At 39.8% G+C, this 24,794-nt stretch overlaps 1 protein-coding gene across 1 annotated transcript; it reads left to right on the top strand.

Annotated features, from left to right (window-relative positions):
* The first annotated feature begins 5,534 nt into the window (after positions 1-5,534).
* Positions 5,535-22,988, top strand: LOC117304299. The gene is made up of 21 exons (XM_033788676.1): positions 5,535-5,650; positions 6,816-6,861; positions 7,510-7,616; positions 8,095-8,293; positions 8,802-9,542; positions 10,715-11,029; positions 11,558-11,640; positions 12,128-12,326; positions 12,648-12,733; positions 13,305-13,500; positions 14,129-14,449; positions 15,447-15,538; positions 16,215-16,304; positions 16,502-16,609; positions 17,261-17,417; positions 18,190-18,486; positions 18,908-19,213; positions 19,556-19,713; positions 20,255-20,405; positions 21,350-22,126; positions 22,403-22,988. The coding sequence occupies exons 1-20, from the start codon at positions 5,627-5,629 to the stop codon at positions 21,700-21,702; spliced, it is 4,029 nt and encodes a 1,342-aa protein (XP_033644567.1). The 5' UTR covers positions 5,535-5,626; the 3' UTR covers positions 21,703-22,126; positions 22,403-22,988.
* The last annotated feature ends 1,806 nt before the right edge of the window (positions 22,989-24,794 follow it).

The raw sequence follows: 24,794 nt of genomic DNA on the forward strand, positions 1-24,794 counted from the left end.
TTGTTCCTTAAATACAATAGCATGCTTTTTTTCCCCTTGATTGTCATCCAAGAAACATGACACCAGATTACACTCCCTTTAAGCCTCGTTCTGTTAACGTCTCATGAAATAGGAGAGCCTCGTGACTCTATATCATAAACAATAACTGAATGTTTCCAATTGTTTTAGGTAAACTAACATGGATGGTTCCCATCGCCATTTGCATTGCTGGTGTGGGTTTCCCTGGTGTCATCGCTTGCTACTTCATCTGCAGAAATAGGTATGCATTTCTGGGCTCGATGTGAAACATAGTAATAGATTAATTCTTGAGATGAGTTGCCATTTATAGCCATTGGACACTTTCGGTACAGAAAACAAATTAAAAAGTTCACAGATTTAAGAATAACAGAAGGTAATGGTGAAAGAATTCTCTTGAAATTATTATTCCATGAAATGCTTTACTTTTTATGAAAACCTTTAAACAATATCAATTCTCATTACGGATGTATTTTAAACACATGTCATGACACGGCGAAACGTAGGGAAACAAGGATGGGTTTTACCGTTATTTTCTCCCGACTCCGATGACCGGTTGAGCCTTAAGTTTTCACAGGTTTGTTATTTTATAAAGAAGTTGTTATACACGGGGTGTGAGCCTTGAACAATACTGTTTACCGAAAGTGTCCAATGGCTTTAAAGGCAGTGGATACTATTGGTAATTACTCAAAACAATTATCATCATAAAACCTTAATTGGTAACGAGTAACGGAGAGAGGTTGATAGTATAAAACATTGTGAGAAACGGCTCCCTCTGAAGTGACATAGTTTTCGAGAAAGAAGTAATTTTCCACGAATTTGATTTCGAGACCTAAAGTTTAGAATTTGAGGTCTCGAAATCAAGCATCTGAACGCACACAACTTCGTGTGACAAGGGTGTTTTTTCTTTCATTATTATCTCGCAACATCGACGACCGATTGAGTACAAATTTTCATAGGTTTGTTATACTATGCATATGTTGAGATACACCAAGTGTGAAGACTAGTCTTTGACAATTGCCAATAGTGTCCAATTGGCTTTAACTCTCGATAGTGGTTTGTATTGTAAGGGTCTTGCGACAATAGGCAAACTTGAGACAACCAATTGCAGTGCGTGCTTTATGACCAATTTGGGGGCACAATGATTACGTTTTCGTGAACATTCAAAGGGAGCTGATCGCATGTAAATGTCATACGACATGACCCTAACACCAGACTTTGCTAAGATTGTTGCCGATAAGATTGATTGCACGATTAGTTCAATACTGCTTTGTAAATTGTTCAGAATTAGTATGATTCACATTATTTATCATTACCATAGTAACTGGACTTTCGGTAAAAGGGAACGAATTTAAGATGTAAACGTCCATGAAAAAGTTTCCCTTTAAAGCAATCGCACAACATCGGTAAACAGTATTGTCTAAAGGCCGCAACTTACATATAAAACAACAAACCTGTGAAAATTTAGGCTCAATCGGTCATCGGAGTCGGTAGAAAATAACGGGAAAACCCATCCTTGTTTCCGCACGTTTCACCGTGTCATGAAATGTGTTTAAAATAAATCCGTTATTCTCGATATCGATAATTGATCATTGTTTTAACGTTTTCTCAAAAAGTAAAGCATTTCATGGAATAATATTTCAAGAGAAGTCTTTCACCATTACCTTCTGTAAAACCTGTAAGTTATTTGTATATCTGTGAACTTTTAATTTGTGTTCTGTTCAGAAAGTGTATAATGGCTTTAAAGACACTGGACACTGTTGGTAGTTGTCAAAGACCAGTCTTCTCACTTGGTGTGTCTCAACATATGTTTCGTTTCACAGGGGGGATCACATCGACCCGTTAGAAAGAATGTTGGTGTCCAAGAAGATAAGCGCCCCAATCAAGAAGACAAAGAGACTGATTAACCCGGCTACGGTTGTTCTAAATGCCGTCTCCGCTCAACCCGGTCCAGCTAATCCAGCGGTCCGAGTGATTAAGGTTCTTCCCCTAATCAGTGACGAGCAACAAGAGTGAAGACTCGTAAACCGTTTATAGAAGAACTTTCCGGTTATTTTGCTGCAGGAATACGGAACGCTGTTTTTTGGAACTTTATTTTCATTCCGTAAAATAAAAAGACCTTTATCATGAGTTTTTGCATGTGTACACAAATCTGGGTGAAATAACAATAATGCTCTACATGTACTGGTGTCTGTGTAGGTGTTTGGGTAAGTGGTTGATTGTAATTACGCTAATTAGCATAATCAATATTTGCATTTACGGAGTTCGTAAAATTACGGAAATTGTAGCGATGGTGGTTCGCATGTTTCGTTTCGTGTGTAGGCTAATAGAATGCAGTTGAAAGAAAAGAAGATTAGCTAAACATGATCGGAGACCTTGTACTAGAACAAAGTAAGCTTAGCTTAGCATGTGACGTCATTAAGGTATCCTGGGCTGGATGTCAAGGTCGGACCATCTCGTGTACCGTCTGTATGTTCGTTTCCGTTGTTTTATGATCGTTTCACCGGCTTTTGATGTGAATGCATTTAAGGTCAACAGGTCGAATGAGTAGGGGACAAAAAGTGTACAAGGTAGATTACCAAAAGACAGCATCATGTAGATTATTGTTGTATCACTTCTTTTTTTAACAGTTCGTAAAAAAATAGATCTGAACCTAAACAGATACTTGAGCAAAATTAGTTTCTAACGGGAATGCTATATATTAAACTTGTTTATAATTTTTTTTTCTTCCTATAATTGTTAGCTGGATAGTTGAATTGCTTGCTGAATTGTTTATAAATAGCAGTACAGAAATAATAAGAAAAACTATAAACACTTCTGCCGTTGACGGCTTTTCTCAAAAGGACATCACTTTGACGTCATGTGTGGGATGTTGCTTTGTTATCCACACATCCATGCTGCCCATTAAAAGTTTATAATTGAATAGGTAGTGTCATAGATTTGGAAACAAAATGACTAAAGGGGCATAAACATTTACTTGGTGATGAGAAGCGATGCAGATGTTGAGAGCTACGACTATTTTGTTGAGAATGGACTCCCTTTGAAATATTTAGATTTGAATACATATACCGATGATGAGTAATATTATCATTAACATAAAACACAGGATCGAGAGAGACTAATAATTGTATGACGAAACTAAAGTTAACATGTTGCGTGATTCATAAAAAGCTACGCCTGTACTTAACTCATCAATTGTTTGTTTTTTCGAGAAAAAAAGAAGAGAAATATTACTGTATTTCGATGACAATGGGGATCAATATTACTTGATTAGATAATTAAGAGCTTTGACGTAGACACAGTGAAGATCTGGGCCATTGGATCCCATTAAAGGCACTGTGTACTATTTGGTAATTACTCAAAATAATTGTTAGCATACAGCCTTACATGGTAATGAACCTCAGTGGTATACTCTCCAGCCAAACTGGCCTTGTCACACAATGGGAAACCATGTAGAGTTTTAAGGCATTGCACGTTTGGGAATTACTCAAAATAATTGTTAGCATACAGACTTACATGGTAATGACCCCAATGTTTTTATCTCTCCATCCAAACTGGCCTTGTCACACAATGGGAAACTGTATGTGGAGTTTTAAGGCACTGCACGTTAAGGAATTACTCAAAATAATTGTTAGCATAAAGACTTACTTGGTAACTAGCAATGGAGAGCTATTGATAGTATAACATATGGAGAGAAACGCCTCTCTCTGAAGTATTCGTAGTTTTGAGAAAGAGGTAATTTCTCACTCAAATATCGAAAGACTCCAGACCTGAAAGCCTTTAGACATCTAAAAGCACACAAATTTGTGCAACAAGGGTCTTTCCTTTTATTATTCTCTTGCAACTTCAATGACCAATTGAGTAAAACTGTTCACAGACTTATTATTTTATGCATAATTTTGAGTTACACAAGTGAGAATACTGGTCTTTGACGTTTACCAAGGTGTCTATACCAGGATGCATAAAAAAAAACTATACACTTTTGAAATGTCTGCCGAATAAAAAATACATGATTCTGGGGGAAAGGGTTTGTATATATGGATAGCTTATGGATTCAACTCTCAGGTGACACCAAAAAGTCCGAAAATAAACCATGATTGGGTGAGCTTGGCTCACTTTTGTAAAGGGTATGAAAATTAGGTTGCGCAGTAATTAGCCTTCTAATTTGTGAGAGGTAAGTCCTTTGTGAGCTCACAAAATTCACTCCAATTATATCGGCTACTTATTCTTCAGTGAGCGGTGCTCACCCAATCATGAATTATTTTTAGAGTTTTAGGTGGCACTTTCAAAACTGAGTCCAAGCTATCCATAAATCTAAACATTTCCCCCAGAGTCATATATTTTTTTTTCGGCAGCCATTTCAAAAGTGTATAGGTTTTATGAGACGCACGGTATGGTGCCTTTAAGATTGATAAGGAGCTTATCAAGGCGATCGATATGCCGCGTTGCAAGAAATAAGTTGCCCGGTGTAGAAATTGTAATTTGTTCTTTCATCTCCCAAGCAACGGCTTAGTGTTTATCATATTGGCCACAAACCTTTTTACTTCTGAACTGAACTGAACTGACGTTTTATGGTAAGCTCTGTGTGACCCCAAAACGGGATAAATGTATCACACTATGGTATAGAAACAACTTTTTAAAATGCTCTAGAATAGCAAGGGTCGTGGATTCGAATCCCACCCGAGTAATATTACTATGCCTGTTATGTTTGCTTTCACAGGACTCGGGAAAGTACTGAGTATATACATTGCCAACACACATCAGTGTATATGGGTAAAACATAACAATAACAATAATGATAATAACGAGATTATTTTGTTAAATTTGTTAATTTGACATCAGAATGTGGAGTGTAGGGCTCACTGAGCTTTATTGGAATAACACAAAATTGCCTTTTCGTTTACTTAAGTTTTTTTTCTGTCATTTTTTCAAGCAACCTTGGTCAAGGGGAAACAACTGTATGAGTTTGTGCTCGAGTGCTTTTGACTTTTCGATTAATACGCAACATCCTATCAAAATGTTCAGTCCCGCCGGTCAGCCCTCTTTATGAAAAGGAAAGAGGTTGTATTTATTGATAGCACCAAACGAGATCCAAGGAGAAAGGACGTCCACTAATCGGAAAATGGGTTGGAAGGGAAAAAAGCCCTGGAATAAAACGCACGATCGATTCCATTCGATTCCACTTTGCTGGCAGCAAACACCAACCAACATATCCATATTTACTGATGAGCATGAAGCACAATTGACGAATCAAAGTCAAATACGAGTTCATCAGCCCAAGGTTTTTCTTACTGATAAACAACCTAAACATCGTTGATTATCTGCAACAACTGCTGACTTAGCAATTATATTTACTACATTTGTATGGCACGTTAATTAGCAAGTCTTGTGTAACAGTTGATCACTGCGCATTACACTGACGCGACGGCAGTTTGGCGAGTTTGGAGTGATATTCTGTATTTAAGTTGATTGCATGCAACTCGTGCAGCCAGTTTGAATCGAATGCGGCGTTCATTTAACAAGATATCTACGGTGTAGCTCTACAATATTCAGGCATCGTCTTTTGCAGTCTGTTTTTCCGGACATGATCAACTGAGTCAAAGTGGACACCATGGGTGGAATCATCCTGTTTGTGGTAAGTCATTTGGTCTGGAGTGTCTTCTTGCAGTTTCCTTTTTTGAGGGAGAAGCATCACTAGGGGATAATGGTTTTGTTTCTCAATGGTACACACACGTTTTAAAGGCAGTGGACACTATTGGTAACTACTCAAAATAATTATTATCAGAAAACCTCACTTGCTAACGAGTAATGGATAGAGGTTGATAGTATAAAACATTGTGAGAAACGGCTACCTCTGAAGTGGAGTAGGTTTCTAAAAAGAAGTAATTTTCCACGAATTTGATTTCGAGACCTCAAGTTTAGAATTTGAGGTCTCGAAATCAAGCATCTGAAAGCACACAACTTCGTGTGACAAGGGTGTTTTTTCTTTCATAGTTGTCTCGCAACTCCATCGACCAATCGAGCTCCAGTTTTCACAGGTTTGTTATTTTATGCATATGTCGCGCCACAGCAAGTGAGATGACTTGTCTTTGACATGTACCAACAGTGTCCACTGGCTTTAAACCAAAATCTTAAACACGAAAACATCATGCTTTGTTTCCCAAATCAATGCAATGCCATTTTGTAGTCATAAAGTTATGCTCCCTTGCACTGCAGTTTACCTATACACCGTGTTTCCCGCCTGATGCCTATCCTCGTTCAAGGTATTCTACCTGGGTTTCTTTAAAAAAAAAACTTGTATCTGGTGCTCGATGTGTGGTATTATAGTAACCTCCTACTTTTGTATTTTCATTTTGTTATCCAAATCTCTGGAAATCTCTGGTCGGGGAGGGGGAATGTACACGAGTAAACGTGTGGGCACTATTGGTATTTACTCAAAATAATTGTTAGCATAAAAACTTACTAGGTATCGAGCAGTTGAGAGCTATTGATGGTAAAACACTGTGGAAAACGGCTCCCTCTGAAGTGATATAGTTTTTGAAAAAGAAGTAACTTTCCACGAATTTGATTTTGAGACCTCAGATTTAGAATTTGAGGTCTCGAAATCAACCATTTAATGCACACAACTTCGTGTGACAAGGGTGTTTTTTTCTTTGTTATTTTCTCGCCAGTTCAATGACCGATTGAGCTCAAGTTTTCACAGATTTGCTTGTTTATGCATTTGGTGAGATACACCAACTGTGAGGGCTAGTCTTTGACAATTACCAAATATTGATTTATTTCCCTGTCGTTCCATACAGTGCCTTTGCATGCAAGCTTTGCGTGCATCTGGACAATGTGTTGACGGTAAGTGTTTCTTCTCATTTTATTTTTGTTCTGTGATTTTTTACTATCAAACTATTGCTGTGAAGTCACTCTATTGATGAAAATGTAGATTACAAAATGGGTAAAAACCAAAATTATTATTCATCAATACTCCACACATACTCGTCGTCATCGCACAAAGCACGTCTACAGGTTTTGCAACGTTTTGTGTCATATTTTCCGTGCACTATAAACACTGGGTATGGATACCGAACAAAGAATCAAAATGTGTTTGCTTTTTGAGAAATTTGTGTTATTTAAACAACCTATTGTGTAAGTTTTGATTCTTTTGTTTTTGTATCATGTGTTAAAAACCATGGTGCTAATAACACCCCAGTTTTTGCAGTGTGGCCATAGATGTAGCCTCAAATGTTTGCGTATTTTTTTGTTTTTCCGAAACGGCGGCAGGCAGCGCGTGTGTGTGCATAGACTTGATTCAAGTCCCGTTACGCATACCCTCGCCGCCTTCAAAATGTAGTTATTGTGGTGCGGGACAGGTCGCGGAATGCAAAGCATCACAAAGCAATCGTTTTCTGAGACTGGCACGGGATTGGGACTTGAGTCAAGTCTAGTGTGTGCACTGCGCTTGAAGTTATAAGCAATGAGTGGATTTCATTGTTTTCTATGCAGAGTCGCCTTTACCTCCCGTTGTTCCCCCTACTACCTGGACGGCTTGGTACAGCGTGGATGACCCGATGGACGGCACAGAGAATGAAACACTATTGGCTATCAGAGAGGTAGGCTAAAGGCACTGTGGTCGACTCACAAAGAACTTAAGACTTGTCCTATATTAAAAACTCATCCTAACTTGGGATAAGACTAAACCTTAAATACACTGGACACCTTTATTAGTAATTGTCAAAGACCGGGGATGCACAAAATAGCAAACCTGTGAAAACTTGAACTCAATGTGTCGTCGAAGTTTCGAGAGAATATAGAAATAAATTAAAAACACCCTTGTCGACAAAACGATACATTACTACAGAGGGAGCCGTTTCCCACAATGTTTTATACTATCAACAGCTCTCCGTTGATTGTTTTAGCATAATGTGGACTTACTTGTTAAAACAAGTTAAAACTTGTTAAAACAAGTAAGGTTTTATGCTAACAATTATCTTGAGCAATTACCATTAGTGTCCAGTGCTTTGAAACTCTTTGTGATTTGATTTGATTTGCTGTTTGATTTGACAGAGTAAGTTCTTATCAATGTTCTAGATTGACCCGTCAGTATGTACAAATCCGACTCTTGCCGAGTGTCGAGTAAGATTCATCGACACCGACTCAGTAACCAAGGGGCAAGTTCTTGTGACCGGCTGCACACCAATCGCCGGACTCTTGTGCCAAAACTCGGACCAGCCAAACCAAGAAGTATGCCTGGATTACGAGATCAGATTTGAATGCCCATCTCCGAGTGGTAATAAACAGTTATTTTAATTCAGGGTTTACATGTTGGGGTGTGTGTATGTTTGTTTGTTTGTTAATTTGTTCGTTTGTTGTTGATGTTGCTCTCTGCTGTTGCTGTCGTTGTCGCTGTTGTCGTCGTTGTCGTTGTCGTTGTCGTTGCCGTTGTCGTTGTCGTTGTCGTTGTCCATGTCGTTGTCGTTGTCGTTGTCGTTGTCGTTGTCGTTGTCGTTTTCGTTGTCGTTGAGGTATCGTTGTCGTTGTCTTCGGTACCTCATCCAGAACGCGAAGGTCCACCCCGTTGTCGTTGTCATTGTTGTTGTTGTTGTTGTTGTTGTTGTTGTTTTTGTTGTTGTTCTCGTTCTCGTGCCGTTAACGTGTTCGTATCTGGTGTTGTTTTGCTGTTGCTGTTGTTGTTGGTCTTGCTGTTGCTGTTGCTGCTGTTGTTGCTATTTATTTGGACAATGAAGTAGTGTTAGTTTTTTATTAACTTTTAAAATGTAAGCATTATTTTTTTTCAGACACTCTTCCTGAACCCCATTTTCATTGGGATTTGAGCACAAAGGTATCGGTACATGACGACGAACCCCTGACCTGTGATGGCGCCACGGTGACGTCAATCTACCCCAATATCGGTGGCATGACAGGCACCGTTAATGGGGGTACCCTGGGAGCTGCACATGCTTACGATTCATCTGATCACCTGTGCGCCGTCAGGATTTCTGACCCGCAGCATACTGGTTGGGTAGTTTACGGCTCGGCCGCCGGGAAGTGCATCTCGAGCACTGTCTGTTGCACCTCGGGGTGGACCTTCGCGTTCTGGATGAGATACCGAAGCACGCCAAGTCCTACAACGAGACATGTCTTTAACAGTGGAGGGCATACGTCAGCATCGCGAGGTGGTCTGAATGTTTATCTCACCAGGAAATTCGGGCTGATGGTCCGCGGGGCTTTAGGCGGCAAGTCGTGGGAAATGAAAATGTCGGGTGCATCCACCTTCCCACCGGAAGCATGGACCCACCACTGCTTCACATACGATCTGGTAGAGGGAACGAAGTATTTCAAAAATGGTGATTTACTTTATTCGCTTGTACCACCTGTAATAAACAGTCCTTCAGAAGACCTTGACGACGTTATCATGTTCGCGCCCACCTCTTTGGGAACCGGCAATTTTCCCGAAGGAGATTACAGCGATTTCAAGATGTTTTACAGAACATTTAATAACACTGAAGTTCAAAAGTTATACTCAAAAGAAACATCCGGTAAGTGGTAGTTATCGGTATTATTATATTTACCTGTTTGTACCCACTTCATAACTGTTGAATCACCACCCAAAAGAAATCACAGACGGATATGGAATCCCCAAAGGGACATGTCAAAAACAGAAATTGTCATATGTATTTTTTCCCCTCCAATTAATCATTCGTTCCCCGAAATGAGTTATTTTGTTTCCTCGAAGTAATGTTTCGAGGGAACGAAATGTCGAGGTGACGAAATAATATTTCATAGGAACGAATAGCGTTGAATTTTGTTTTACCATGGTACATCTGTTCATTTAGGAGTTCCGTAGACATATTCGGGCACTAAACAAAGTGTCCGTTTTATGATGTTGCACAATGCAATACGTTTACTGCAACAACCCAGTCCAGCCTTCTCTTGAAGACGACCAGGTTTTACTGTTTGAAACGTCGAGGTGTTAAACCACCGGTTCTTCTCGGAACCACCACTTTTCAAAAAGGTTTATGCACACAATATCATCTCAAATTTCACGGGATAAAATTTACCTGGCCAGTGTTTCACTTGATATTATTTGAAATAGTAGTTTGTACTTGTATTTCCGCAGGCATAAAACAAAACTCAAATAAAAAAGATAACAAATGAACACATTCCTAAATTGTTTTCAACTTGTTTTAACTTGTGTATGGATGGCTTTACAAAAAGAAGCTACCGAAATCACAGAACAGAATATGAAACAGCCTCTTCATAGTTTAACCATAAGGTAATAAGTGAGTGGTAGCACGGCGTCAAGTCAATTTGAGACTTTTGATCGCTATAGTTGCCGCAGACCTACATGTAAAACTACATTGTTTACGTAGATCTTAGCATGGGCACAACCCCGAGAACAAAGGATTGACCTTGTAAGTCTGCTGCCACCCAGCGTCCCAAAAGTCCACCATTATTATAGTATTTGGCGTTTTCCATTCGTATTTGTATCAGACTAACCTGCTTCCACCAAAACTTTACATTGTGTTTGTCTAGGAGGAGTGATGTAAATCCTTAATCAAAAATCCAGACTTCCCAGTGCAATTCGATATGACATTTTGTAAAAGATATTTGGATTAATTTATTTTCTTTCGTTTTTTACATTCATTGTGTGCTTAAAATTAAGTTACACTACACTCTTTAACAAACTCTTTATTTATTTTTCTTTCAGAATCAACTTTATTGATCCACTACTTGCGTAAACACAGCCACAGTGACAGTTTCGATGTGGAGATCGAATGCTTAGCAAAGGCAGGACGATCCCCTAACATCACCTGGTATCGCTCGGACGACGGAGACCACTTCAGCGTGGTGTCTCCTTCATCAGGAGACGTTGCTATCTTCGAAAGCTCCCCCAACAGCTACAGGCGGCGCTCTCTGCTAATGGTCCGCGGACTGTCATTCGCAACCGATGTCATTTTTGTTTGTGAAGCTTTAGATGGCAGAACTGGAGGAGCGGTGTCCAAAATCGTAACAATTCCAAAACGTAAGTAGGGACGTCTTATGTAGTATGTGTAATTGGAGACTTTGGAACGCTAGGTGGCAGCAGACTTACCAAGTAAATTTCCATTGTGTACGTTGTTATGAGCACCCGCACATTACAGAGAACAATGGATTCACCTCTGCTGTCACCTAGGGTCCCAAAAGTCTCACATTGCCTACAACGCTTGCATTAGCCTGGACATCTGACTTTACACTTCGAGGTTCGTGAATAACGCCAGAGAGTGGCCTCTAGCCCTAGGTCAATCCCCGTCCATAAACACCTTTCACCTAGACCCATATGCAGACGGCCGCAAATGCAGAGCTGCCAAACGTCACCTCGGACTAATCAAAACACAGAATAGAAAGCTTACGTGACTCTTCTACTTGTATCCAATGAAATGATTGTATCCAATGAAATCACTGGTTCTGAAAAGCAAGTACTTGTATTTATCCTTGCGTATAAAAACAAGGGACCAGTCTACGCTTGCATAAACTGCAACTTCATTTTTAAGTGTGTGTTTATGGGTTACAGGTAGCATGTACTGGACGCCTTGGTTAAGCGCTGATGACCCGGCCGACGGGGACGACGTTGAAACGCTGACGGCTCAAAAACAGGTGAGGCATTATACATTCCTCTAAACTCGTTGTATATATAAATTTTACAAACAAACATATCTTCAAACTATAGCGACACTAGAATGTCTATATTTAATTTGTACTTTTGTCTTATCTGGTGAAAAACGTCTATGACGAATGGGACTCAGATCAGCGACACTTAAAATAAAAGTACACTCTAAAAACAGTGCTTTAGATTTTCAACACATTTCTAAGCATAAGTTTTGTACCCACTTTGTTCACATGTTTATCCTAAAATATGTTTAGATTCTTGGGTGGGTTTGAATCCTACAAACCATGTAAGCAGGTGTCAAATGATAAACTTATTCAAACATGTTTACAAAAAGGGGTTCCACAAATGTGTTGAAACTCTAGACACTGTTTTTACAGTGTTGTATCCCCCAAACACAAAGGCAGCAGGTTAATTTGGTTTTGCATTAGTTTCAACTATTGTAATATTCCAAATCGTTGACTGTCCGTTCCAAAGGTTTACGATTTGCTCTGCAATATCCCGAGTGACATCCAGTGTCGTACACTTTATGACGACGTATCGTCCACTCAGACCGGGCAGATTCTTGACATCAACTGCACGGTATCAACTGGTTTAGATTGCCGAGGAGCTTCCCAGAGCATTGAAGACGGTCGATCATGTTATGACTACGAGGTTCGGTATTCGTGTCCAGAGTGTGAGTAGACTTCGTAATTTCCTGCGTATAAGGCGCTCGACGAACAAAGCGCAGTGCCCTTAAATTACCAAATTAAAATTAACCTGTTAACATATATAAGGCGCATCGTCGACGAACATGACGTGACCCAAGCGTAAGGTGCTTACTACTCCTAGATTGGGAGATTTTGAAGAGAATATTTGTTGTTTATCCAGGTATATTGTATCTTGAAAAACAACAAGTTAAAAATGTACGCAGGTTTCAATGTGGCTAAATGGTATAGATGTACATGTACTTTTAGCTGACATTTAATCTGAACTGTCATTCTTTCACTACCTATAGCTACATTTCAGTGGACCGACTGGTACGACACGAGTGATCCAACAGGCTCGATGGAGGATGAGTCTCTCGCTACACATAAGTTGCAGGTAATTTTAAAAACTTCTGTTGGGGTGGGGTGGGAGCGATGTTATCTTTATACCAAGTTTGTTTCATGTCTGCAACCTTCGTCGGGAACATAGTCTATAGTCCCGCATGAAGGCCGAGTCATACTGCAGCGATAACGAAAACGATAAAGATAACGACGCAAATAGAACACATTCTATTGGTTGAATTGCTCCACGCAGGATACGCCATCGCTTATTTAACCAACCGAGGGCATTCATTTTTTACGTTCTCGTTTTCATTCTCGTTATCGAGGCCCGTGTGACCGGGCCTTTTCTCTCAAAGTGTAAAACGACAAAGTGTTATTATTATACATGTATATACTTGACATATAAGATTACGATAGTCAGATTTTTCCTAACCCCGGATTCAACCAATCCAGTACCTTGATATTAAAATCTCATATATTATCAGCCTTACCCAGATTTGTGCATTCAGCCATTCAGTGCCGAGTGTCGAATCAAAGGAACCAATCAAGACATCTCTATTAGGATAGTCAGATTGTTCCTAATCTTCCAGAAGTTCAATGTTTACATCACGGTTTTCTTTTATCAGTCTTACCCAGATTTGTGCGTCCAGCCAATCGGTGCAGAGTGTCGAATCAAAGGAACCAATGAAGACATCCTTACCAGTGGGATTATTCCAGAGACTCCGTATCTTTGTAACGCAAACGGATTCCGCTGCCAAGATGCAAATAATACTATTCCTTGTCCAGACGTTGAGGTGCGCTACAGATGCCCGACTACATTAGGTATAGTTGTCTACGTTGCTTTTTCAAATACTTGAAGTTTGTTGCATGTACTTGACCACATTCTTTTTTTAAAATACTTTCCGGTTTGTTGATGATGTTTTTGTTGGTGTTGTTGTCGTCATCGTCGTGGTCGTGGTCGTGGTCGTTCTCGTCGTCGTCGTGATTGTCGTCGTGATTGTCGTCGTGTTTGCAAACTAAAGGGCTTGATACATTTGGTATGTCAAGTTTTTGGCCATGTTGACATGAATTCCTACTCATTTGGAATGAAGATGTATGTAAATTAATTCACCTCTAGAAGTTGCAGTTTTCGTCAAGTTTTTAAGAAACAAAAGTGCAAATCACAGAGCAATATTTTCAGGAGAGTTGCGTAAATCCGTTGCACAATGCTAAACTGATTTTCGTCTCACTGAGGCATGATTTTTTTTGAGAATTGTTTTATCTCGTTTCTCAAATTCTACAGCACCTCAGCAGTAAATTAAGGGAAACTTTCTACTATCATTATCTTTAAAACGTGTAGGTTTAATGTAAATCTGTGGACATTAGTGTTTTGTTTCGTACACAAAGAACCTAAACCCTTTTGTTTTTTGTTCATTAAATTTGATGTATACTTTTCTGTGTCCAAATTTAGTGACGCATCTTCAAGTCAACAGTTTACAGAAGATTAGCCACCACCTAGATCCCAATCTTAGGCTGCAGTGTGACGTCACCGAAGGCATTCCAGTGTCATCCTCCTTCTCGACGGAGTGGCTGTGGCTGGATCGATCCCAGTCCCAAGCTGCCGTGCCGATATCGCCAGGTGGCGATATCACGATTACACCCCTCACATCGCATACCTCTGTCTTGAAGATCGACGATTTTGCCAGTAGTGTATTCACCAACAGGACGCTGGTTTGCATCGCGAGAGACGGGATTGTAAAAGATGCAAAAACGATTGCAGCAATTAAACTGCGTAAGTAACAATTTATTCGAGAGTATCAGTGGCCAATTTCACCAAGATTTATAGCCTATTGCGCTACTACAACACCTTAAAGACCATGACTTTGTGCTATCTAAAGTATTCGGAAGCATACTTGAACACGTAGCTCCAGTTTGAAAATTGTATTATGGAAAACAGCGCACTTGGACCTCGCGGTAACAGGCGCTATATAAGAATGATGAATTATAAATTTTTAACTATTAAGCTGTTGACGCATATACATAACAGAAACGGCAACAATTACACATATTCTTAAAGGCAGTGAACACTATTGGTAATTACTCAAAACAATTATCATCATAAAACCTTTCTTGATTACGAGTAATGGGGAGAGGTTGATGGTATAAAACGTTGTGAGAAACAGCTCCCTCTGAAGTGACGCAGTTTTCGAGAAAGAAGTAATTTTAGACGAATTTGATTTCGAGACCTCAAGTTTAGAATTCGAGGTCTCGAAATCAAGCATCAGAAAGCACACAACTTCGTGTGACAAGGGTGTTTTTTCTTTCATTATTATCTCGCAAACTCGACGACCGATTGAGCTCAAATTTTCACAGGTTTGTTATTTTATGCATATGTTGAGATACACCAAGTGAGAAGACTGGTCTTTGACAATTACCAATAGTGTCCACTGTCTTTAAGAAGGTTTCGGTCCATTTCCAAGATGACAGTTGGACACCTTTAGCCCTTCGTCACGAGTTACTCTTTACCCTATATAAGACGCGCCTCGTCTTTAATATGCAGCCACATAAGTATTGAGGACTTCTTTACAACCTCAAAGAAATGTTTTTAAGCCTTCCGTCTTCTTCTTCCTTCAATTTTTTCCTCTGATTTGTTTTCTGTGTAGTAAAACAAAGTCCAAATAAAGGTGTTTTTTTTTATTTACGGATCAAATAATGAAAGTTCTCTCAAATCCGCTTATTGTTGTGTTTTTTTCAATTAACAAATTACTGTTTTGGTTTGTTTAATGCAGCATCTGAATGCGAGGCTCCCATCGGCATATCAAGTGACCAGATTCAGCTGAGTCAAATTTCACCGTCTTCAGTGAAATCTGAACCTTTCAAGGTATCGTTCAGTTGGCATTATTTCTTGACTCACTCATCACTTATTCTTTGTGTTCGTCGTCATTTCTAACTGCCCATGGTATTTTTGGTTTAAGTGACGTTTGAAGCTCTGCATGGTGTGGAAAATAACAGGGTCAGTAAACTTGCTTTTTTACCAACAAGGCTCAAAAAACAAAACTGTTTGAAGGCGCGCAAGATTTGCACGCATCAATCTCATGGCGAAGATTACGAGCATCTTGGCAGATCTTGGTAGAAGCGTCTACCTTGATGAAGTTGACCCATACACTGTTATAAATTGCACTTATGTACAGGGCCCCATTCCATAAATCCTGTAAGCACAACAATTTGCTAAGCATGAAATTTCTTCCTTAATAAAAACAGGATTACCAACCAAATGTCCTCGTTATTTTCATGATACAGCTGAATGCTATAGTAACAAGCAATATGCAATTAATTAAAGTTTGATTGGTAATCTTGTTTTTATCAAGGAAGAAATTTCATGCTAAGCAAATTAACGTGCTTACAGGCTTTATGAAATTGGTCCATGATGAACCTCACGCACATGCCGATGCCTTGTTGATCATAGCTCCATTATAGAGTGAACTCTTGTGAACATCCTTTCTATATTGCTATCTCGATATCACGGAATCAATGTTGAAAATGTGTTTCGTTTTCAGATTCCTCGCGTCAATGGTTTGGACGCGTGGGTACCAGCTGTCAGCGATACATCTCAGATGCTTGATTTCGATCTTGGTGTGGAATATGAAGTACGTCCCCCCCTCCTTCTCTCTTTCCTTCTATATTCGCCTCCTAGTACAATCTTCTTCAATCGTTTTAACCCTCCGGCTCAGTATCAGAACTGTTAAATTTTTGTTTCCCGGTTGCCCATATTTTGAAATCGGTTTGATAAGAGGGCAAGACGTTTAGTTTTTTGTAACAACTTATTTATCAATGTTTATTATAGATAACCGGTATTGCAGTACAAGGCGATCCGCCAACTGACAGCCCTACCTCTATGGTAACGGAGCTAGACCTGTATCGTAAAGACAATGGCTCCGCTACATGGATACAAGTATGTAATATCTCGTATTGTATAATTGCTGGTTTTTGATGTACAACATCAGAATCTCTGATGAGATTCGATTTGAGACAAAGTATTGGAACTCCTGAACACTCAAGTAAAAGAGAAACCCATGTAGGAATTACACAAATGCGGGATCCAGTAGGATTGTTTTGTGTGGTTGACTGGGGAGGGGTGCTGTAAAATTTAAAAACTTGGCATGATCAATCTCTTTTTATTTACTTTGCCTTTTAAGGTTATTTGTATTGCTGTCTGCTTCAGTTTGTGGGAAGATTCGTCCAATTTGAAGCTGTGAAAATGTTACTTGGTGGAATAACCCCATTCAAAAATAATCAGTCAACAATCATTTAATCAATCTATCAATCGAGCAAGCAATGAAAACATTAATTAATCAATCAATCAATCATTCATTCAATGAGTACTTGTAAATGAATAACTGTACAAAGAAAAACAAATTTGTTTCAATAAAAAACAAACAAATAATCATAAACAAATTAACAGAATACAATTTAAAATAAAATGGAAAAGTAACGAAAAGTACAAAAATATTTATAAAACTCAGAAAAATACAATTAGAATAGACAAATATTCACATCTAAATTAACAGCCGACAATCTCATTCGTTACGATGTCTCATTCCAGCCTCTACGCATCGTAACTGCTGCTTTCAATGGAGGTCAAGCAAGCTACAATACTCTAGATCCTAACATCACCACGAGGTTTCTACGGTTCAACCCAAGACTGTGGCAAGGTAGTGAAATCATGATGAAAGTGGAGATCTACGGCTGCGCAGTGGGAGGTATGTGACACGTCTTCAACATTTGTTTTAAACCCCAAGTGCCCAAAAGTCCATTTGGGACGCATTCTACCATTCCAGGGGCGGACCCATGAATATGTGCACGGGTGGGGTCAGGTACACACCAGACTAAGGCCCGTGATCGTCAATGCAATGGGAAATTCATTTGAGACAGCGGACCAGTGTATGTTGTAAAAACTCCAGCTGGTAAACGACCTTGCCTTTGCAACTCACTCTTTCAATTATGCCTCTCACGCGTCCTCTCCTGTTCTCTCCTGTGTCTCGAGGGTTTTTATTTATGGCTCTCATACACTTAGTCCTTGTGGGTCGATCTGTGGCTGTATGTCAAAGTTAGCCTTTTACGTGCCTGCGTCCTGACCACAATGTAGCCGTATCCTGCGTATCTCAGCTTCCCAGCTGCAAGTATAGGGCCTAATTTCATAGAGCTGCTTAAGCAAAAAAATTGCTTATTTACACATGTTACCGGCCAAAAATTCATGCCATATACATTGCTTGTGACTGGTATTTAGCTGTTGTTTACTTAGCCTAACAATTGAGTGAAGTCTTGGCCGGTAATCTGGTTTTACTAAGCAAGGTTTTTGCTTAAGCAATTTTTTTTGCTTAAGCAGCTCTATGAACTTGGGCCCAGATGGCTAACCTCCTGATTTAGTATTCTTCATGTTATTTTAATTATTCAGCTTTTTCATGTTTGATGCATGGATTATATAGAAGAGTCAGCAATTCTAACTTCACTCTTTCTCTCCATCGATTGCAGAGCCTACACTAAGAATTATGGAACTAACTAAAAAGTATGACGTCTTTACCAATAACTTCACCTTCACGTGCCGGGCTGAGCATTACCCTGTACCCAACATCACGTGGCTGGCTGATAATGCATCGATATCAGCACAAGAGGGCGTCTTTCAAATCTCTGAATACGATGGCGTGTTCCCCACCAAGGTGTCTGTATTGACTCTGATTGGTTTCCAGCCAGCCAATGACAGCGTGGAGTTTGCCTGCCAGGCCACGGCAGGAGCTGATACCGTGGTTGAACGCATTAACACACAATACAGTGAGTAGACACTTTTGATTTATTAATTTGACAGGAAGAATCGATCTAAATCGAAGTAAAATCTTTTTGAGTATAACACGACCGGAGCATACTGATCAAAACGTTGAGTCGTTAACCAGCGGTCCCTTTCAGAATAAATACTACTCAAAAAGAGATATTCAAATGCTGTTACCACAAACCTCTCTTAGTCGTTTTAAATCTATAATTAAATGACAATTCAATGAAGTGAAATTTCTCTGTAGAAGTTTCTTCGTTGATCTAAGAGGAGAAAATTGCATGTTGGTTTACATAATGGTGTTTGAAACAAACATATGTTGACTCATTGAAGCATGACTATACGAATTATACATACTTTTGCATACAAACTATACTACCATTTCAAGATGCAAAAAACATATTTGGTATTTTATTATCATTATAGGTTTCACTGGCTCCGTGTCAGTTACCGCTGACTCACCTGTATATTTTGGCAGTGAAGTAAACATGACTTGTACAGCTTCCGGTGACGACATTTACGTCATAGAGTGGAGTAAACGCTCGAACGGGTCGAGCGCACCGTTCAGTCCACTCAGTGCAGGCGGACGGTTCGACATAGTGAACGTAGAAAACAGCGCTACTGACTGGGACTCAACTCTTACGATAAAGCAATTTGTTGAAGTAGATGATGGAGAGTACGCATGTCAAGTGAACTCTGACACTGCCAGGGACGTCACGGTCGTGATTGGCAGTAAGTGTCCATTTCCAAAATATTGGAAAGTGTTATAAGAAAAAAGAGGTACACTTTTATCCAGAAAGATGTTTTCTTCCATAGAAGGTTTTTGTTTTGTGTTTTTTTTCTTCTTTTTTTTGCTGGCTCAGTTTAACCACTTTACTTCAATTGAAGGCTTTGGAACGCTAGGTGGCAGCAAATATACCAGGTAAATTTCCATTGTAACGTAGTTCTGAACATGCGCAAACTACAGAGAACAATAGATTTACCCGGTAAGTCTGCTGCCACCAAGCGTCCCTAAAGTCCCTCGGCTATTTTCATCTGTTTTGTTCATTGACTAAATTCTCTCCACTTCTCCAGAGAGTGGTATGAGATTTGGATCGCAAAGCGCCATCTACGACGAGAACACAAATACGTACCGACTGGAATGTGAAGTGCTCTACTCGAATCTCATTCCCGACGTCACGTGGTTAACTCCCAGCCTTGAATCAGTGAATCAGACGACAGGAAGACATGAGGTTAGACTTACCGTGTGTTTTTGGTTTGAACATTTTTTTCAAAGGAAATTTATTTTGGGGTAAACCATCCCTATTGCTCTAGGAGTGTACTTTAAAGGGTTTGGGTACTTGTTGTAGGATCCAAAGCACACTGTCCATAGATTTGAATTAAACTTTACACAGTTTGAAGATAATGATGGCTTCCCATAAATATTACTTGCGGAGGTGCTGTAGTTTTTGAGATATGAGAAAACAGTCACGAAAATAACTTTCGTCCCAGGAGACGAACATTATTTTAGCATGTAAAACGTTATCAGTAGGCCTATGGTACAATACAATTTTCAACATTATTGAAAGCGCCCGAGCCTTATCATGTCAAACGAGGCACTTTAAAGTGGTTTTGTAGCATGCACAGCAGTTTGTTGCCTCTAAGGTGCCTTAAAAGCTACCGCGAGTAAAGGCCCCTATATTAATTCCACCACTGGTTCCGAAAAGGGCACAGGTTTTAAAGTTGTTATACTGTTGACTAATGGTTAAATCTGTTCTTATTATCTATGTGTAGATTCAGTCAACAAATGTTGGATTTTCTGCCAAGCAATATCTGTTACTGATACACCAGTACCAACACAATGTGGATGATGGTAGCTACGTGTGCACCGCAGAGGTTGCAGCGACCGGGGAATCCATCAGTGAAACGCTTGCAGCTTCATACGGTAAAGAAAATCAGACACTCAAAATCTGGGGGTTGGGGGTTTGACATTTTACGCATCCGAAAATTATTGGCACACCGGTATGGCTAGACTTGATTCAAGTCCCATTATCGTGTGAGAGGTCCCTCAGCAAGTAACCCCCCCCCCACAACTTACTATAAAACAACACGTATGGCATACAAAGTACAGTGCGCGCTCGCCATACAAATGCGGAACAGGTTTTGGAATGCAGAGCGACACAAAACAGAACTTTCCTGGGGATGGCACGGGATTGGGACTTGAGTCAAGTCTACGGTATGGCAGGAGATTCTGTCCCCCCGGAGTTGCTGTCCCCCATATACCTTATCGCAAATACCAATGCGCAAGCGCAGACTGTTGAATGAGGTGCATTGTGGGATATATATGGATCAAATTTGGATACCAGCAAGACCACAATGCACCTAATTCCAAGCTTTACGCGCGCGCCCCGGTATTTGCGATAAGGTCTATACGGCGAACTGTTTACAGACAACTTCTGATAGCGCCCTCTTTTGAAACATCCTCCTTCAGCCCACGTTAATTTCTATTGGGGGAACAGAATCTCCGGCGGACCGATTTCTCTGGGACACCGGCAATAGTGTAACATTGTAATAATACGTGCTTTAAACAAATATTATCCTCGTTAGCTTGCCAGCTTGAATACTTCACATTTCCCTATACGGCTGGCTCACACGGATGCAAACATCATTTGATTTTCTAATTCTACAATGATCTTTACAACTCCATAAAACCCATTTACCATAGACCTTTATCGCAAATACTTTTTAGGCACGTGAGGCGTTGAATGAGGTGCATGCTGCATGGTCTACCAGCATGCACCTCATTCAACAGTAAGTCACTAACAAGGCTTGCGCAATGGGTATCAAAACAAAACTCTATCAAACTGCTGTCATGTTTGTGAACATTAGCTTACCAGGGAGAAGTCCGAGCCAGCGCGACAACACCCATCATATTGGACCAACTGGTTAACCTCGCCTGCGATGCTAGTAACGTCACTTCCGTCTATCACGCCGATTGGATGAGAGACATCGGTAACAACACCGAGATGGCGCTGACCAGTGATGCCTCTTATACCATCCATGAAGACCGTGCGGGTGGGCTATTTCACCTGTACCTGGATATAGGCAATTATTCCGAAGCGTTTGACGGGTACTACATTTGCTCCATTAATAACGGCACGGCGACTGCGGGTGTTGCAGTCACCAGGAAGCTAGGTAAGTATGAATTTAGGGACAATGAAACAAGGTCTGTGTCTCCTTAAATCTTCCTCTTTCTCTACAGACATCTGTTCTGTCCTTCTATTGAGCTGAATTTTTTGCAGGGTTTTATCCAGGTTGTTGGAGTGTTTTGACGGTTGGCTTTCTGAAGGTACTGGATCAGGACTGCAGAGTCGCGACCTTCCACGGGGAGCTACGTGCAGTGAAGGTAATCTCTCGTATGTTCTCGTGCTCACAAGATTCTAATCGTCTTCTTTCTGAGTTGTTATTCTTTGAGAAGCACTAGATAGCATGTGTACGGAGTATGGAGAAGACGCGACACGGAAGGCGGGTCTGAGCTGTCAATCACGTACATCAGCGGCTACATTCACACCAATCAACCGACGTTACATGAAGATCACTGAATAGCAACGCATTCGACAACCATGGCGCCATTTCGTTGTCGAGCATCTGCTACGACAATACCAGGTAACGTGAATGTACATTTTTACATTGCCAATAAACTTATATGATAATAGATGGATTGCAAAACGCGTCATTGACCGCCATCTTTAATGTAAACCGATTGAAAAATGCTCGCGTGTACGCACTACGCAATACTCTCAGCCAATGAGAGCTCTTCATGTTTGCACAATTCATTAAAGATGGCGGTCAATGAAGTCTACTGGCCAATGACATCTATTAGTAAAAACTGACTTTCCGGAATGTTTTGATGTTGAATAGTTTGGTACTTGTTTCTTTCAGGGTCGTCCTAGAGATGAGCTTGCAAGACTCTGCATAATGATTTCGATGGACATGTTCAGCCTATCATTTTGCGAGAAACCTTACTTGGACATTGGAAAGGCGAGACGAGATCTCCATTTTACGCATCAATTTCTTCTTGACGTCATCATTCTGGTCTCGCACTGTGCCTGTTGTTCAATTTGAACATACCCATAAGATGAGGGGAACATTTTGACTCGGGAGATAATAGGTCTAAAATATTACTTTTCATTTGGGGTGGAATAAAGACAAATTGACTAGAGCGAGATTTGAACCAACGACCTCCGGATAAACGTGCCGCCGTCCTACCAACTGAAACAATGCTAGCGGTCTCCCTATCTTGTCAATATCTTTGTTCGGGTGCAGATTGTAAGAGACAAGGTTTTCTTCCTCAACCAGCCCATACCCCCTCCCCTAGTAATGGGTAGGCGGGTTGACTTCACTGTAATTTCTTTGTCAAACTCTTAAAACGAGGGCTGGTTAAACACTGCGTCATGGCACATGTTAATTGTTTTTTTTCTCCAAGGACAAATCGCCAGATTTGGCAGCGTCATGGCCGAGCGGTTAAGAGCACCGGATTCAAGCACTGCTGTTTGATCAGCAGGGTGTGCGTTCGGATCCCGGTCGTGACACTTGCTTCATAAAATTGGGGGGGCAGTGCTTTCTGCTCTACCGGCCAGGCTTCGAATTGATGATACCCAAGCCTACATCCGTATGGACTGTAAAGGGGTTAACCCTGTTTCAGCCCTAGGAGTAGGTGGCAACGGTCTCTGGAAAAAAATAATTGTAGCCCACACCTTGAAGTGGCCTTCAGGCCTTGTGTGTCAGGCGACTTGCATACAAAAAAATATATAAAAAAAACATTCCACATAGCAAAAAGGGGATCAGATGTAGGAGTTGTGTACTTACTTTTTTGTTATGAACTTTTCAAGAGTAGCGGATGGTTGTTAATACAAATTATTACAAAATATATTTTAGAAACGACCAATTTTAGTTCATCCAGTTTGAGAAAAAATGAATTTGAGCATGAGGTTTCAAACATTTAGCCTTTCTCTGCCAACTCAAAGCACACAATACAGTACAACATGTGCGTTGGCTTATTTTCTTATGACCGATGGAGCCCACATTCTCACTGGTTTCATATTTCTACAAAGCTTTACTTTATACGCTTAAAGGCAGTGGACACTATTGGTAATTACTCAAAATAATTATTAGCATAAAACCGTTCTTGGTGACGAGTAATGGGGAGAGGTTGATGGTATAAAACATTGTGAGAAACGGCTCCCTCTGAAGTGCCATAGTTTTCGAGAAAGAAGTAATTTTCCATGAATTTGATTTCGAGACCTCAGATTTAGAACTTGAGGTCTCGAAATCAACCATCTAAATGACACAAATTTGTGCGACAAGGGTGTTTTTTTCCTACATTATTATCTCGCAAGTTCGATGACCAATTGAGCTCAAATTTTCACAGGTTTGTTATTTTATACATATGTTGAGATAACCAAGGCTAGTCTTTGATAATTACCAATAGTGTCCAGAGTCTTTAATAAACCACATGCCGATTTAACAAATAACTATATATTGATCTTAACTCTATATTAACCTTAAATGCAACAAAAAGTGTGCTGTTTTACTATGGTTATACTGACAAACGCATCTTTAAAAAAAACCTAATCTCAGTGCTTTGTGAAATCGAGCCCGGCCGTTAAAACAAGATCGAATGTTAATTTAAATGGATGGCATATAGTGTGGTTATCACTTCAAAAGTTAATAACACTAATATCTTATCTGAAAAAAGGGTTCCATGCGTGACATCTATACATTCATGTATTATAATGATAATTGAATGACTCAAAACTTCAGGTATATTTTGCATCTATTCATAAACTGTGCAAATCTCGCGGTTCTAGTGTTAGACATTCCGGGATCGAGTTGTTTTGTAAACCATAATATCGAGTTGTCATCAACACTAACACTCAAAATTACCATCAAACCTAGCTATCTTAGGCATAAAAAAACCTTGTTAATGCCCTTTTCCGACCGACCAGAAATCCACGGTAGCGTTTTTTTTTTCCATTTGGTGTTTTTTTTTACTTTATTTTTTAAAGTATTTTATACTTTGAATGCCAAATAAACGACAATAAACCCTTCATCCGACGCTGAAATATTATTTTAGCGTGCTGTCAGAAATCACGATAAACGATGAAGTGTTTGATATTGTCTGTTTTTTATATGGTCGTTCAAATTTTGTTGAAATTTGTTTTAAAGGGCGGCCTCGTCCAAAATTACTTGTTTTTTTTTAATGTTAACTTCGACATTTGTTTTGCTTATATTAAAATTAAAATTGTATTCGTTTTTTTTCTCAATAAGTGAG

Source organism: Asterias rubens, chromosome 21 (genome assembly GCF_902459465.1).
Source record: "Asterias rubens chromosome 21, eAstRub1.3, whole genome shotgun sequence".
In the NCBI taxonomy this organism is placed as follows: domain Eukaryota; kingdom Metazoa; phylum Echinodermata; class Asteroidea; order Forcipulatida; family Asteriidae; genus Asterias; species Asterias rubens.

Bases quoted from the DNA above. Each gene is read 5' to 3' on its own strand.
- LOC117304299 (XM_033788676.1), top strand. From the start codon at position 5,627: ATGGGTGGAATCATCCTGTTTGTG. The intron at 7,617-8,094 runs GTAGGCTAAAGG...TCAATGTTCTAG, and splicing joins CACTATTGGCTATCAGAGAG to ATTGACCCGTCAGTATGTAC. The intron at 17,418-18,189 runs GTATGTGACACG...CATCGATTGCAG, and splicing joins CTACGGCTGCGCAGTGGGAG to AGCCTACACTAAGAATTATG.